Here is a 15226-nt window from a genome sequence, read left to right as displayed (position 1 = left end):
AATCAGATAAAAGCAAATTGAGTTGAACTGGTCACAACCTTTTAGCCTCGTAACAGTGAGGACGGATCACAAGTCGAGAAAAGTTCACGACCCGCGCTGTAAACGACTCAAATATGAACTTAAGAAAACTTTTCATGATTCATACCAAAACCCGCAGATATGATTCACACCCCACACGGTGTGACGTCAAACCAGCTGCTCTGGAGCTGTAACGATACATCCTCTGAAAGATAAATTTCTATTATTCCCACGAACACTGAGCCTCCGTCTGGCATTCTTTGATTTGATTATCGTCACTATGTAGCTGAGCTTTTTTTTTTTTTTTTAACTGAGTCAGACAGTGTGTATGTTAGTACCTCAGGTGTGTGTCTGTGTGCTGCGCTGCCTCCCTGCAGCAGGTTTTTTACAAACACACATCCCTAAACTTTCCAGTCGCCTTAAGACACGCTGAAGAAACTGAAGTGATTAATTCTTTCAGCTGATTTGAGTTCAGTGTTTCTCGCTGTTCGCTGGCTTCTGCCTTCAAATTAGACGTCTGTCGTCTCTTTCAGGAGCCGAGACGTTTGTGTAGAGGATGTGTAGATTATGTAGAGATGTAGATTATGTATGAGATCGTGTGTTTGTCTTGTGTGTAGGACGTATGAGGAGTTTGTTTCCGTTGTTTGTTTGCATATAATCTGCGCTGTAGGTTTGTGTTGGTTATATAAGAAAACTAATTGGTTTGTTTTAAGAGTGGGCGTGCATGCCTGCTCGTACACAGTGTCTCTGTGTGAGCGCTGGATCATTACGCCCGTGGTTGTGCAGTATTTGAACCCGTGTCTGTTTTTATTTGGTGCATTACAACGTGTGGGAAGATTGCTGGCGACGATGCGAGGCGCCGCTCGGCTGGAGGCGCTTCCGCTCCACCGTGCGTTGGCTCGATCTCATTACTCAACCATCCAATGGATGAGACTTTGATTTCTGATTGACTCGGAGGTGAACGACGGCGTGTTTATTGGAGAGAGAACGGCGTAGCAATCGTAGGCACATTTCCATCAGAGCAGCAGAAAATCAATGATTGTCAGATTGGGTTTCTTGTCACTTCTGGAGGAGTGGTTCAAAAGGCGAATTTAGAGGATTTGGATTGCTCAGCAGCAAGTTCAGAAAGGCACAAATTTTGCAGAGGAAAAAAAAATGTTTTGAAGCGTCTATTTGAAGTGATTGAGCTTTTGTTTCCGTTTTTTTCTTTGACGTGTCTCTTGAGCTCATTGAAGTATTTATGCAGACGTGGTGAAAAGGGGAAACTCACCCGTAACACACTTTAAATCAATCAGCTAACTATTCATGTATTAGTTAGCGCCTGCATGTGATTGCAGGAGCAGTAGGTGAAAAACTTTAAACACGAGCGTATATTCCTGATGTGAATCTGCTCACGTCGTCCTTCTTTTACCCTTGAAAATCCACACATGCAGGCTCAACACTTTCATCCTTAGGTTCATTTTCTTCCTCTTCTTCTTCTTCTTCTTCTTCTTTATTATTCCTACTGCTGCAGAAAACTTGTGGAAAAATATAGATGTTATTTTTTTACAGATACATGTGCCATGCTGTCAGCAAAGCGAGGGGTTCAACAGCAGAATGTGTTTTTATGAAAATATCAGCGGTAAATGACAGGTTTGGGTGTTAACACACTTCCCTCGAGACTATTTTTTTTTTCAGTGACATTCAACAATCATACGGTGGAGAACGTGGAGGTACCAATTTCACCAGCAGAAGCCTCAGTTTACTGAAATACAGTGCAGCTGGAGAAAGTGCTGTGCATCAAGACAGCCCGCTTTCAAAAACATGCCGGGAATGACTAAGTGAAGTGCAGGCAGAGCGAAGTGAGGACACACAAGGAGTAAATTACAATTCTTCATCACAAACTAACTGCCAGGAATCTGCTGAATGCCACAAAATTGATGATATACGACCTTGTATGGAACATCCAAGGGTGGATTTTCCCTTCAGGTCCGGCGAGCGATGCGTGCCGGCGACAAATGCGAGACCCTCTGACCTCAGCCAGACACGAAACAAATTAAATTTTGTTACGGAGCACTCCGAGCAGTCCTCATCAGCAAAACCAATTTTGGGAAGACTCAACGAGGTGCTTTGTTACAAATGGACAGTCGGGGGAAATGGACTGATGCAAATTTACTGATGTGTCTCTTTTGTTTTTTTGCCTTCTTTCAGAGGCGGGTTTGAACAGGATGTGGAGAACGGGTACCGTCAGCACCCTGATACCTGCCACGGTGAGATGGAAACATTTATTTATTTCACTGATTTGCATAAGCAATAAAGGAGGAGAGAGGAAGAAAAAAAACATCACCTTCTGACTGTCATCAGATCCTGATGGCAGAGCGACAGCAGGCACCAAGTGATTGTGGATCTAACCAATTTTACTGGAGCATTATGATGTATTTATTTCAACGAGGGCAGCAATTCATTTCGTACTGAAGGAGCTTGAAGAGTAGTTTGTCCGCCCTCGCTCGCAGTCCCTGCTGGAATACTGTTCTCAATCTTTCTATCTTAATTAAAGCGTTCGCTCGCAGAAGTGTTTTTTAGACAAGACAAAGTGGGTTGTTATAGCTCCTTTGCATGTGTCTGGGATGTGATCAGAAGCACAAACAGCAAGAATCCAACACTACTTGTCTGCCATTAGGGAATTAATGAATTGTAGCCCAGGAAGCAGAGATCTTTACCAATCATAACACAATCCACAAACACTGGAATCATTTTTTAATTTGCCTTTCTTTGTCTTTCTCCAGATGTCCTGGCGACCACTCGCAAGCAGAACACGGCGCTAGATTCAGCGTATGGTCAGTGGACATGTCTTTGTTTTTACTTTTAACTGCTTCAGGTGATGTAGCCGGTCACCACTGAGGGGCTCAGTATGCCGAGTGGTTTTCAAAGAGGTTATCTCATGAAAAGTTTGTGGTTTAATTCTTGCAACAGCCAGTTTGTGTCCGTTAACAGACATGACTCAGAGTTTTTCCGGGTCTTACTGTGGTAGTTTTGGCCTTCGTCACTGTCCGTAATGTCAACAATTTCCCCCAAACAGTTAAACTGTTAAGATCCTGGGATGCCGTGTCATCACGACAACAAAGCACATGAGCGGTCAGATGATTGTAGAAATTGTAAACGAACCCAAAGTTTATCTGAAGGCATTTCACTGATGGTGAAACTTCCAAGTGGACGCAGCAAGAAATGCACCGTCACGTAGAGCTGCAGTCGGTCGGTCTGTTTAACCAGAAAGTCACTCAGCAGAATCAGAATCACAGAGAGATTGGTTTACAGATTTTAATTGTCCAAGCCAAGGTTGGACATCGATGGCGCTGGGAACCCTGCTGTTATCAATCCACTGGTGTTATCAGCGATCAGGGGCTTGGACCCCTTAATATAAGCCTGTAGGTCTACTTTCTTTTGCTTTTTCCACAATATATTTGATAAAAGTTGGTCAGAAAATGGTGGGATTGGCTGACAAATTTAAGGGGGTCCAAGCCCAGGTTCCCAAGAGTTTATTCCTCCATTGGTAAATCTGGTACTGCAGTATTTCACGGGAGGTATAAAACTGTATGTTAAAAAGTGTCACATGTCCCCCATGAGTTGGTGCTATAATCAAGGTAAAAGCGTTTTGGCCGGTAGTGTTTGTAAAGTTGCTGAGCATAAACTTGCCTATAAAAGCGACGGCCAAAACTATAAAGAAAAATACATTTAAAAAATACGACCTGCAACATAAAAAAAATAAAATGAATAGTTGTTTAAATGTCCTGGAACAACATATTGATCCTCCACCTCCTCGCTCACTCTTACTTTATGTGGGGAACAGGCTCAGATTTATTCACTAATGTGCCCACGGAGTAAATGTTTCTGCACTTTACAACTCGGGAGGTTACAGAATATTTTATAGAGAGGCAGCTGAATGGCCACCTCTCCTTCTCAGCCGGTCCGACAGCGTAAACATTGAAGCCATTGTCTGAAGCATCACTCCTTTTGATGGACCAGGAGCTCGGCTGGCCGGCCTGCCTAATGCCCTGTATCAAGAAGGATCATCATCCCTGTCACGTCCCATTACTCCCCCGCTGGCCACGCCGCGCAGCCCCTGGCATGGCCGGAATAGAAATGGAAAATGCCGCCAAGCTGGCCAGCGCTCGGAGAAGATTGAGGAGGTTGTGTTCGGACAATTTTCTAACACCGCAACATTCAAAACTAGTCATTTTCAATCAGATAGCTGTTGGCCCAGCCTCTGTCGCTTTTATCCGCACAACTAAGCACCCGACTCGATTCTGTGAGCATTTTTTATTTTTTGTAAGATGTGCTCAAAGTCAGCTCCCTTTTGTCACTGCACAAATTGGGACACTGGGGAGCTAATGGCAGTGGTTGATCCAACACAGTGATGAGTATCTTCACTGAGCCCATCATGCTGGAAGATGTCGGTCATTACGTCTCAGCAGAACCGTCCATCCTGCGAGTCCCCTCAGTGTCTTTCCCAGAACAGAGGCTACTTTGTCTGCCAGAGGCTCCGGCCTGGACCTCGGCAGCCCCACAGCTCCTCAGTAGTCCGTAAAGCCCCCCCGCTGGAGGAATTACCACTCAGTCGGTAGCGAGACTTGATGAGCAACGTTCCTGCTTAATCCTCTCACCACCCCGACGCTTCACTGCACGGTTTGAAGTTCTCCACGCGCAGTCAGATTCTGTCTCTGTTGTCTTTTGGGGTGTTTATAGTTTTGTGTTTTTTGTTGTTTTTTTTTTTACACAAAAAGCCTTTTAAGTCTCAGCGCTGAAGATCAATTATCAGCTTTCCCAAACAATGAAACACCCCATATGCCGAACAAAGCTGTTGTCACACAGGGGCTCCGTTCTGTGTTCGAAAGCACACCAAAGGCAGGGACGATTTCTTTCTTCCACTTTCCTGTCACCCAAACAATCGCAGCCAGCAGCGAGGAGGGTGTGAGACAAGCGCCTGCCTGTGTAGGTAATCAAATGTTCCTCTTTTTTTTTTTTTAATCCATGTTCTTTAGCAACAGACAAAAAGCGGGAGGAACAATATGATCCTATGTGCACACTCGGAATAACACAATAGTTATAAATTGAGGTAATGATGAAATCCTGGAGCTATTGTCCGAGGCGCCGGGGCCAAACACCCCCTGGTGTACAGTTTTAATTTGCCCGGCGCAGATGGCGAACTGACGGGGCACCTCATTCAGAGTGAACGCTGTCAACTGGCTCGCAGCGAGAGGGAGAACAAGCCCTTTTCCTCCAGTCTGGGTGTGAGATCTGCAGAATGCTAACATTATGGCCGGCTTATTAGTGCCGGAGCCGAAGCCAATAGCAGCATGCTGCTCGTCGGACCTCAAGGACAACAGAGAGCTAATAATGCAATCAAGATGTGGAGAGTGTCATCAAGATAAATACGTTTTGATAATACGAGGCCCGTGGCAGCTAATGCCCAGCGTGTTCCTTGGCATATGTTTGAAATGATTCCAGACGCGGCCGTCATAATGTTTGCTCGTCTGCCTCAAGGTGACGGAGTTTTCCTGTGAAACCGCTCAGCTCAGGATGAGGTAGTGGAAAAAAAGAAGAGCTGTGGTGGAGGGAGAAAAAAAAAAGCCACCAGTATCTATTTCAACTTATCTGTTAAAACACTTAACAGAGTGGACGCAGAGGAGTTTTAATGGTGGTCATGCATTTAAAAAAAAAGGGAAGATGGGGAGATTTTTCTGTAAAATGAGATGAAAACCAGGATTAAATGATTTCTGAGGGGAAGCCAGACCGTCTCTCAAACCCCTGATTGATCCAGGAGTTAGATATTAGAAAAGTGCCTTCAACCTTTTCTGCAGCTTCTCTGCAGAGTGCAACATCCAAACAGCCACAAGTGTTTTAAAGGTAAACTCTGTGACAAACCAGGATGATAAAGATGTACTGTAGTGCCGCAGAGATGCCCTGATCTACAAATCTTGTTCCTCAGATGTAAGAAAACATGTTTTAGCACCAACAAATGTCACATCATCGAGCTTTTAACAGGTTTTTATCTGTAAAAATGAAAATCATACTGCAGAACTAGTCATTCCCGCTAATCATGAATCATATCACAACTGTAATATCTGTCAAAATAATCCTAATATGATTTCCTCACCGGATCACGCAGCACCAGTAAAAAAAAAAAAAAAAAAACATTCAAGTATGTATTTTATGAGCTTAGTGTCACCTTAAACTCTCCTCTGACAAACTGCCAGAAAGCTGCATTACGACGTTTTTAAAGAGCCACAAACCGCTGTGTGTTTTTAATAATGGCAGCAAACGCAGGAAAATATTCTGGATGTTCGTGGATCTGTCACTGCGAAATGTAGTGAAAGCCAAACTCACCTGCAGAGACCGAGTGTGGGTATAAAGTACGCCGCCGCTCTTGACATCAGTGTGTGTGTGTGTGTGTGTGTGTTTGTGTTTGTGTGTGTGTGTAGATGAACTGACGGGTGATTAAATTCTGCTCTGTGTGCTCATCATGTCGCCCACTATCATCACTGGGTCTTTATGTTAACGGGTGACGCTTTGTTTCTTCCCACTCAGGACTCACCCTCATTTCTCTGAAGTTGATTGTCCGGGCTGATTCACATTTTCACTAATCACTCACTCTGTCGCCCCCCTTCCTCCTCCTCCTCCTCCTCCTCTTCCTCCTCCTCCTCCTCCTCCTCCCCCTTCGTCACAACCACAGGGAAGACCACACCCACAAGCGCCAGCACAACCTATCATGGGGCGGCATTCCCAAAGGAGGCAGGTGACCCTGAAAGAGGTACAGGTCCTGATGGCCCTCCCCCAGTGGGGGAACAAGGGTCACCTGACTCGGAGCCAATCAGTGTGGAGATGGAGGGTAAGGGGGAGGGATGTCTGTCCTCAGTGAATCTGCAGGGGGATTACACTGCTGGGCCCCGATCGCCTCATCGTAACACTTCTAACCAGACTGATAACTAACAAGAAATAATAATACCAAAAAAAAAGTTTCACTCTGGAAGAACTGTCTCCTGTTTCCATCCCGCTCTGAATCAGCTCAATCATCCGGCCTGCGTCTCCACGGCGACGGCACTCATTTCAAGCAGTTAATGTAAAATTGACAGCGGAGACGAATTCAAATCAAATCATTTCTGCACATCCTCCGAAAAATACATCCTCAGTTTTGTGCAGTTTTCTGATGATGACGGCTGTTGAATGGTCGCTCAGAAAAAATGAGTCCCGACCAAAAAAACAGCACGACATCAGCAGCCAACGATTCAGGAAGTCATGTTTTTTTTGCACGCTAATACGTGATCATGTTTCTTCCAGGGTGAAATATCTCTTCCATTAGCTCACTAACACTTAACTCACTAGTCCAAACCAATCTCTTAGTGAACTGAAAAGCATTTGCTAATTGATTCTCTTGATCCATACACTTCATTAGTCGCTTACATGACGTGAGCCATAATTTCCCGGGCAGCTTCGCTTAATGCGTCCACTGACTTAAAGCCCCTTTTTTTAAATGAAAAAGCCTGCAGAGTGATGAGTGTTCGATGTCACCGAGCACCGCTGCGGCGACTTCCACTAAACTGAGATAAACACGGTTTCGGAAAGAGTCTTAGAAGAGGACGTTCCCGTCCCGTTACGCTCAGCCATACATCCCAATGTGCTCAAACACAGCCGGCCAGGAAAGTGTACGATTTAATGACTTGGAATAAATACTGCATCGGCTCTAATTAACTCCTCAAATTAAGTAGAGAACCTGAGTCTAAACAACACTGCTCCCACACGGCCTCCCCTCATCTTTTATTTAGCTCGTCAACACACACAAATATTCCCTCGGTGTTTTTCCGACACACACCCATTAAAAAAAAAAAATGCAAAGCACAAGTCAGGTGTCGTCTCCATCGATGTGACCGCACATTTACATTTCTGATTTCCATTCCCGTTCGCTAAAAGTCACTCCCCTGTGTGACGAACAGAGACTCTGAGAGCATCATGAACTTCCAGCCCGACTCGCCGCTGTAACTTAACGAAGCCTCTCATCAGACGAGTTTCTATTAGCATATTTTAATCACATTATGAAGTATCGCATTATGAAATAAAAAAAAGGTTAATGGATGAATTGAACAAAACTTCATTAAATCTGGAAAAGTTTTTAGGCTTTTAACTTTTTTTGAAAAACAGAGTTCATGCGCTTCACAGGAGAAACACTTTTTCCAAACAAGTGCTGCGATGTTGAATTTGGAACTGACACTCCGAGACGAGAAGAAGAAACTGTGTCCACTGTCGGCCTCTTCTTGGGTATTCCCATCAGATTTCCAGTCCCACGTAGACGGCCGAGGCGACTGGTTCTATTTCTTCCTCTTCGATGTTTCTTGGCAGTTGGCAAACGATTGGCTTTGCTTCCAAATCGCACCTCCACTTCTTCTTCTCTGTCTTCTGACAAACGACACTTTGCATCTCTAACTGCACTTTTGCTTATTCGCTCCAAACTAGTTGATGGAAGCACACCTAATTTTCACTTTTCCTTTTTTTTTTTTTCTAATATTTCCTTTTATGCAACATTTATGCAAAGTTTCTTGGAGCATGTGAGACCTTTTCTCTGGGATTTCTGTCTCTATTTTGAGATGAATGAGTATCTACTACAGATGGTGATATTAGAATATGAACCGTTTTTTGACTTTAACAAAGTTAAACCACACACCAAAAAAAAAAAAAAAAAAGGAGTAGATTTCCCTCCAAATCTTCTCGGCTCACTGCCTTGATTAATGCGGCTACACAACATGAAAATGCGACCAAGAAACTGTTGACTGCACGCCGGCCTTCCTCGGGGTCAAAACACAGACAGACAAAACAAAAAAAAATAGTGAAAGCACAAGATTTAATGACACGTCCAATTTAATATCCTGCCACTCAGCTGCATTTTATTCCGGATCGCTGGTGACAGTCGTTGGCTCGGTTCAGTCACGGCCGATAAAAACACATATAGATGAAAGAATCAACGAGATAAACTGTTTGTTCTGTTAAACATCAGAGAGCAGTGGAAAAGGTCCCAGAGCCCAAGGCGACGTACATGAAATTGCTTGTTTCATCAACATCCTGACAAAGATATTCAATTAGCTGTAATGTTTGACAAAGAAAAGCAGCAGATCCTCGTGTAACAGACGCAGGAAGCATCAACTTTTTGACATTTTGATTAGAAAAAATAAACTGAAGGATTATTTGAGTCATTGTTTCAGCTCCAAAGACTCTATTGTTGGGCTGGAATCTGTGTAATTACAGACGTCAGCGTGAATGTGAACGAGATTGACTTCTGGAAATAAAAAGTTCAGTTCTCTCTTCACACATTTGTTGAAGGCATCAAACCTGTAATGTAACTCTTCAGCAGTTGGACCATCCAGCTTCGTCAAACACATGACATGACCTATAAAACTCCAACAAGCTTCTGAATATTTAATTACATCTTGATCTTTATGGGCTCCAGTCTCATTAGTTCTTACATTTTTAATTAGACAGTTGGCGCTCACACTGATTAACATTACAAAAGTAGGAAATTTAAGTCGAAGAGATACGAAAACCGTGGCAGGAAAGTGCAACCAAACGTCCCCGTGAACTTCTAATGATCATGTAAAGAAACAAGAGCGGCGGAGAGAAAGTTCTGGATATTTTCCCCCCTTCTGGAACGTTTTCCTGGGCAAGACACGGTTCATTTGGACGAGAGATTCACGGAGGAAGAGGCGGCACGAAGCAGTTTTTGTCCTCGACTTGCTGCTTGCTCGCGCAGGCACCGTGACAGAAGTCCATAAATCCTCAGCGAGTAAAAAGAAGCTTCCGTTCACGCAGACAGACTCTCTGGCTGCAATGATGAGCTACTCGGGCTCAAATGAGAAAAGCCCATAACAAATAAATAACCAGCAGGGGCCTGAGTGAGGGAGCTGGACACCGCGGAGGAGGGAGGAGGGGAGTGTGGGAGTCGGATGTAATAGAAACAGCAGCGCAATCTATTTCGGCCGGAGACTGTGATGCTGCCGGTTCAATCAGAAGAGTTGGGCGGGCGGGTTGATAAGGCGCGAGAGGAGCTGGTGTGGAAGTTAACGGCGTCACAGCTTCCAAGAGGGCTTCCAATCTCTCTCACTTCCTGTCCATTTCTCACCAACATATCTGCCTTTTGTGTGTGAAGCTTCTGTAGAGGTGCGGCAGCAGCTGTGTCACAGATCTCACCGCCGCAGAAACAAGGTGGGCAGGTAGACGGAAAGCACACAGGACGAAACACAAGACAGACAATCAGGAGAGAAAGAATACCAGAGACGTAAAGTTACCAAACACTGAACAGATACTCTGAAAGACTTCACACCAAGCGTGAACCGACCTGGACATCGCCTACTGCTGCGTGGACCGCTGTGTGACGCCTTAAGTTTGGCTTTATGGCTGCCATCTTGGTTTTTTCAGAGCTAAAAGTGAGGAAATTTGGACAAGTGTGTTGAGCTGGTGTCCTGATTGGATCTGATTGAGAACCAGAGGACAACTTTTCAATCTCAGGGCAGAAACGCCCAAAAGCATCCCCTTCTTTACACCAGCGAGGGAGATGATGCACTCATCGGGAAACTGAGAAGTAGTTTTTAACAATCTTTTTTATCCCCCTGCTGGACATTAGAGAGTTTGCAGACCCAGACGCTCAGTCTGTGTTTTATACAGCCAAAGCTTCACGACTTGGACTTGTCTGCAAATTACTTTGGATTCAAAGCGCAAAAAACGCTGTGCACGTCTTTTAAAGACACAGCAGTCCAACCAGCGATCACTGTACACTAAAGATCTGTTTCATGGCAGATATTTTTACACCACATAGCAGAACAAAAGCACAAGTATTACAGCATTAACAACGGGTTCGCTCTGTTAAAATCTCCGGGTAAGCTCCAACGATGTGACGAGGATCGGCAGCTAAATGGAACTTACACTTTTCCTACCGTGACGTGTCAAAATGTCCTCGCTGACAAAACGCCTGTTAGTTTTCCCCTCACACCAGTTAAAGTTATGATTATCAACTACCCGTCTGTTCATTTATCTTTAGACTGTCCCTGGTGTTGTGTTTAGAGGCTCAATACAACCTCGAACGTGTTAAATCGTATGGAAACATCTTCCTTTAACACAATAAGCTAGTATTAACTCACTCTGACAGGTGAGACAGATGTGACGGCTCGGAAAAGTTTCCCAACTTCCAAGAGTTTCCCCGTCAGTAAACATCTCTCAACGATCACATCAGCAGAAAGTAAACCACCTTTAAATCCACTTCATCCATAAATGTCAGCAAGATATAAAATCTATAAGTAAAAAAAAAAAAAAATCACAGACAGTCGCTCGCTTCGCTTCACTTCACACAGCACTGTTAATCCTCACCGCATTTGTTTTCTCATTTTGTGCGGCTCAGTTACGGACAGCTAAACAGCGAAGAGAAATATATCCGCTCACGTGTGGGCCGCTGCATCACATTATGTAAACACCAGGGAGGACTAAAGAGCCGGGGCAGCACACCTGTTGACCTGCTGCTATTTAGAAAAATGCCAGCAGTCAGGTTTCCGCTCTGAAGCTGTTTCTGGCCGGAGGACGCCCACCTCTCCTTCTGTGTGTGAACATTTAGCAGAACTGTGTTTCACCAGTCTCCTGGTTCTGGACCTCTGGTTTGTTTTCTGCCTCTCCTGCCCTCTATTGTGATTTGACCTTTTTTTTTTTTTTTTTCCCGTGACCCCTCTTGCACATTCAGGTGAACTGGCGTGGGCTGCACATACACAAATTTTTTTTAAAAAAGCCAGGCTAGCAGCTAATTTAGCTGACCCAGTGCAATGGCTGGATAATAGAATCAAGTGAAGCGGGCATATATGTATATATATATATATATTTTTTTTTTTTAAGACTCATTAAAACACTACAGGAGGAGAGCAGAGCGTGAACTCGAGTTGAACCTTCTCCATGAAGAAGGGCTTGACGTCCTGCGGGCGCCATCGATGCCAGCTAGTTTTCTAAAGGAGTTATTTATACTTGTAAAGACCATGGCAACAGACACCGCCTGTATCATCCAGTCAGGATGAGAGGGCTCAGACTGTGTCCCCTCTAACCACCATCATAATATCTGCTCCTCAGAGGCTTCAGTCCACATCAGGATCAGTACGTCTTATCATTTAATATTTTAATTTCCTACCTAGTAAGAGTAAGAACGACACAAATATATCAGCTATAATCTTTAAATGACAGCAAACGAGAGCATCAGCGAACAGACTTCTACTTTTGTATAGTTATTTTTAACGCCTGCGCTCTGGTCCGATCACATAGATCACATATAAAATCACATATTGATACGTTACCTCATCCATCTTGTGGTTTCAGGCGGCGTTGCTGTCGTACCGCTTTTGTCCAAAGGGGCCGCCAGAACCAACAAAAACTAAAAGTTCCTCGAAGTCAAGAAACTTATAATACGTGGTAATAAACCTACTCCGCTTCCTTCGCCGTGAGTTAGGATGTTAAATATGTCGACCGCCACTGAGCCGTGTCAGTGTCAGAGTTTTACTTTCCATTTAATTCTAACAGCAGCTGTCACTTTCTCAAATACGAGACAGTGTGTGAAGTCTGATTTTGAATTATTTAACCCGGCTTTAGATCTGTTGGGGTCAGACCGAGGCTGCGTATCCAGAACATGTTCATTATGACGGTTAAACAGAACGGCTGGCTGTCGGATTTCATTCATCTACGTTGACCCCGCTGGCTGCTCGTACATGATTTATCACAAGTCAGGCCATCATGCACACACACACACACACACACACACACACACACACGTTTGCTTCACTTTTGGAAACGTTGCTGCCAATTTTGAACTCCCTGAGTCATCGTCATGGTGTAATGGCGCTCGTTAAAGGTCAAACAGAACGAAGCCATTTTTTTTTCCCCTTCGCTCCACTCCACCAGCACTTTACTGCCATTTTTTGAAGTGACATCATGTTTTACTACAAAAACACACACACGGCAGCGTGCTGTAAAACTAACTTTAAAGGCATTACACACACACACACACACACACACACACACACACACCGAATACTTCACTTTCCATAACCGGCTCTTTTAATGGCCCCTTTATTATTAAAGCTGAGCTCAGAGTCAGGATGGAGAGGCGTCATGGCGATCCACGGGGGCCCACGGTGATCAGATCCACCCTCGCAGTTGTCCCGGCTGCTGTAACCCCTTACCCTTAATCTGCCTCATTGACCTCTGGGGAGTTTTATCTCCCGATTTACCTGCCTGTTTTTCCTTTCTTCTTTTTTTCCTTTCTTTAGTTGGTTGGACTAACCCTTTTAGCTGCACCTGCCTCCTTTGTTGAATTCTCTCTCACTGACCTCTTCTTCGCTGTCTTCTTATGATCTGCCCCTCCGGTTCTGCAGCCGATGGCTGAAACTGTTGCGCAGGTGTTCGAGTGGCCTGCGAGCAGTTTCTTCATCTCTTAAAGCAGCAGTTCACTCCAAAGACAGCGCCGTGCGACACGATAGATGTGTGTTTTATCAGACAGACCGAGCTGTAAGACAGAGATCATTAGGGAAATAGATGCTACGCTTGTGGTTAAAGGAACAATTCACCAAAAAATGTAAGTTCAGTCATTTTCTCCTCATCTCCATGCTGATGGAAAAGCAAGGGGAAGTTTTGTGTTTCGCAAATAATTAATCTGGAGCAGCATTCTGCTAAACAACTGAAGTAGAGGTTTTAAAACTTAAACCACAACCGGAAATAATGATTGAATGGCTCCCTACATTTCATCTGTCACAGTAAAAGCCCTGAATCCCAAATTGATTGGGAAAGACATGGTACGGGATGAGCTCAATAAAGTTTCTATCTTCTTCAGTTGTTTAGGAAAATACTGCAACGCTATCTTGTCGTGAAGCTCCAGAAAGTTGAACTGTTCCTTTAATCTAAACCTCCATTAAATGACCTTACTTTGTTGTTATTAGGAGTCCAAGTTTCCTCTCTTTGTTTTTGGTTTGGTGCATGTTCTCCATGTGTTGCCAGTGATGAAGCCAAAAACCGGCACCAAGACAAATGTTAACAAAACAACTGGTTCAGTATATCTGTGTTACCTGACTTTGGCGTGGACTGTCTCTTTAAGTACGTTGGTAAAGCAAAGATTCTTCCAGTGCCGCTTTTCTCCTCTCACGTCATCACGACAGGTGGAAGTTTGAGCATTGGAACCGTTTTGCTTTACCGGCGTCTGAATGGCAAATAAACATCTTTTCCTTTTTAAATTTTTTTCTGATTCAGCTGCATCACTCAGTGCATGTGCTCTGCCTGGTTCTAACGGCTTGTGATGATTTATCAGATGCTACTTAAAGGGTCGGTTCACCCAAATGATACAAAATACCATGTATTCTCATTCAATCAACATATTTATCTTTATATTGTAGTTATTATTGTATTAGTAGACATTTGCTTCCACACACAATGAATGTTTTTGTCCATTATTAGTTTTTGTTTGGATCATTTTGTCAGTCGAAGTTGGTTTCAGTGTAAAATAATCATGATGACGTCTGTGGATTGTTTCTAGAAATGTGCTGCTTTTGAATTTTGACATTTTTATGCTTAAACCATCATAAACTACAACCTGACAGACATTAGACTTTCGACGCCAACACCTTTATCAGGGAGTGAAAACATTCAGATCCAGCTTTATGTCAGCAGGTATTCTTCAAATATACCATGAGTACACAGAATATACTCATAAACGCATGATATTTTACAATTTAACAGTTTTCCTACAGGCACAATACTGACGTATCTGCGATATGAACCAATTCGAGGAATGAGAAAACGTGTTTTTGATCATTTGAGTGAACCAGCCCTTTAACCAAACCACTCTGCTGTCTGTAACATGTATGCTGCTACTTGACTTGCTAAAACTTGACTTTCCCCTTCAAAAGCACAGGTGTAAATATTGAAGGACTTCATGTAGACAGCGTGCCTCTGATTGCCAGATGCCACCGCACGCCTAATCTACCAGCATTCAATCAGAAGCTGTAATGAAATCTATGCTCTCTATGCATCAGCACACCGGGAATGAAATGCAGTGCTCATTACCACTACTTTTCAATTGGAATGGATCTGTTACATTACGCCGTATCACCTTAGCTGGTGTGCATATATTAAACCTGCATCCAATTGGCTGAGCAGTGAGGTGGAATATTAT

General features: G+C 43.8%; 1 protein-coding gene across 5 annotated transcripts in view; it reads left to right on the top strand.

Annotated features, from left to right (window-relative positions):
- The window catches only part of sema6e (sema domain, transmembrane domain (TM), and cytoplasmic domain, (semaphorin) 6E), a 166531-nt gene that overhangs the window by 142106 nt on the left and 9199 nt on the right, over positions 1-15226 (top strand). For 3 of the 5 annotated variants that reach the window (XM_037074469.1, XM_037074470.1, XM_037074467.1), the window contains 3 exons: positions 2209-2267; positions 2784-2834; positions 6728-6883. In XM_037074469.1, the coding sequence (XP_036930364.1) occupies positions 2209-2267; positions 2784-2834; positions 6728-6883 (266 nt within the window). The remainder of the gene's footprint in view (positions 1-2208; positions 2268-2783; positions 2835-6727; positions 6884-15226) is intronic. The other 2 variants (XM_037074468.1, XM_037074471.1) reach the window with 2 other exon arrangements.

This window comes from Acanthopagrus latus, chromosome 17 (genome assembly GCF_904848185.1).
Source record: "Acanthopagrus latus isolate v.2019 chromosome 17, fAcaLat1.1, whole genome shotgun sequence".
Lineage (NCBI taxonomy): Eukaryota > Metazoa > Chordata > Actinopteri > Spariformes > Sparidae > Acanthopagrus > Acanthopagrus latus.
This window is presented reverse-complemented; position numbering and strand designations above follow the sequence as displayed.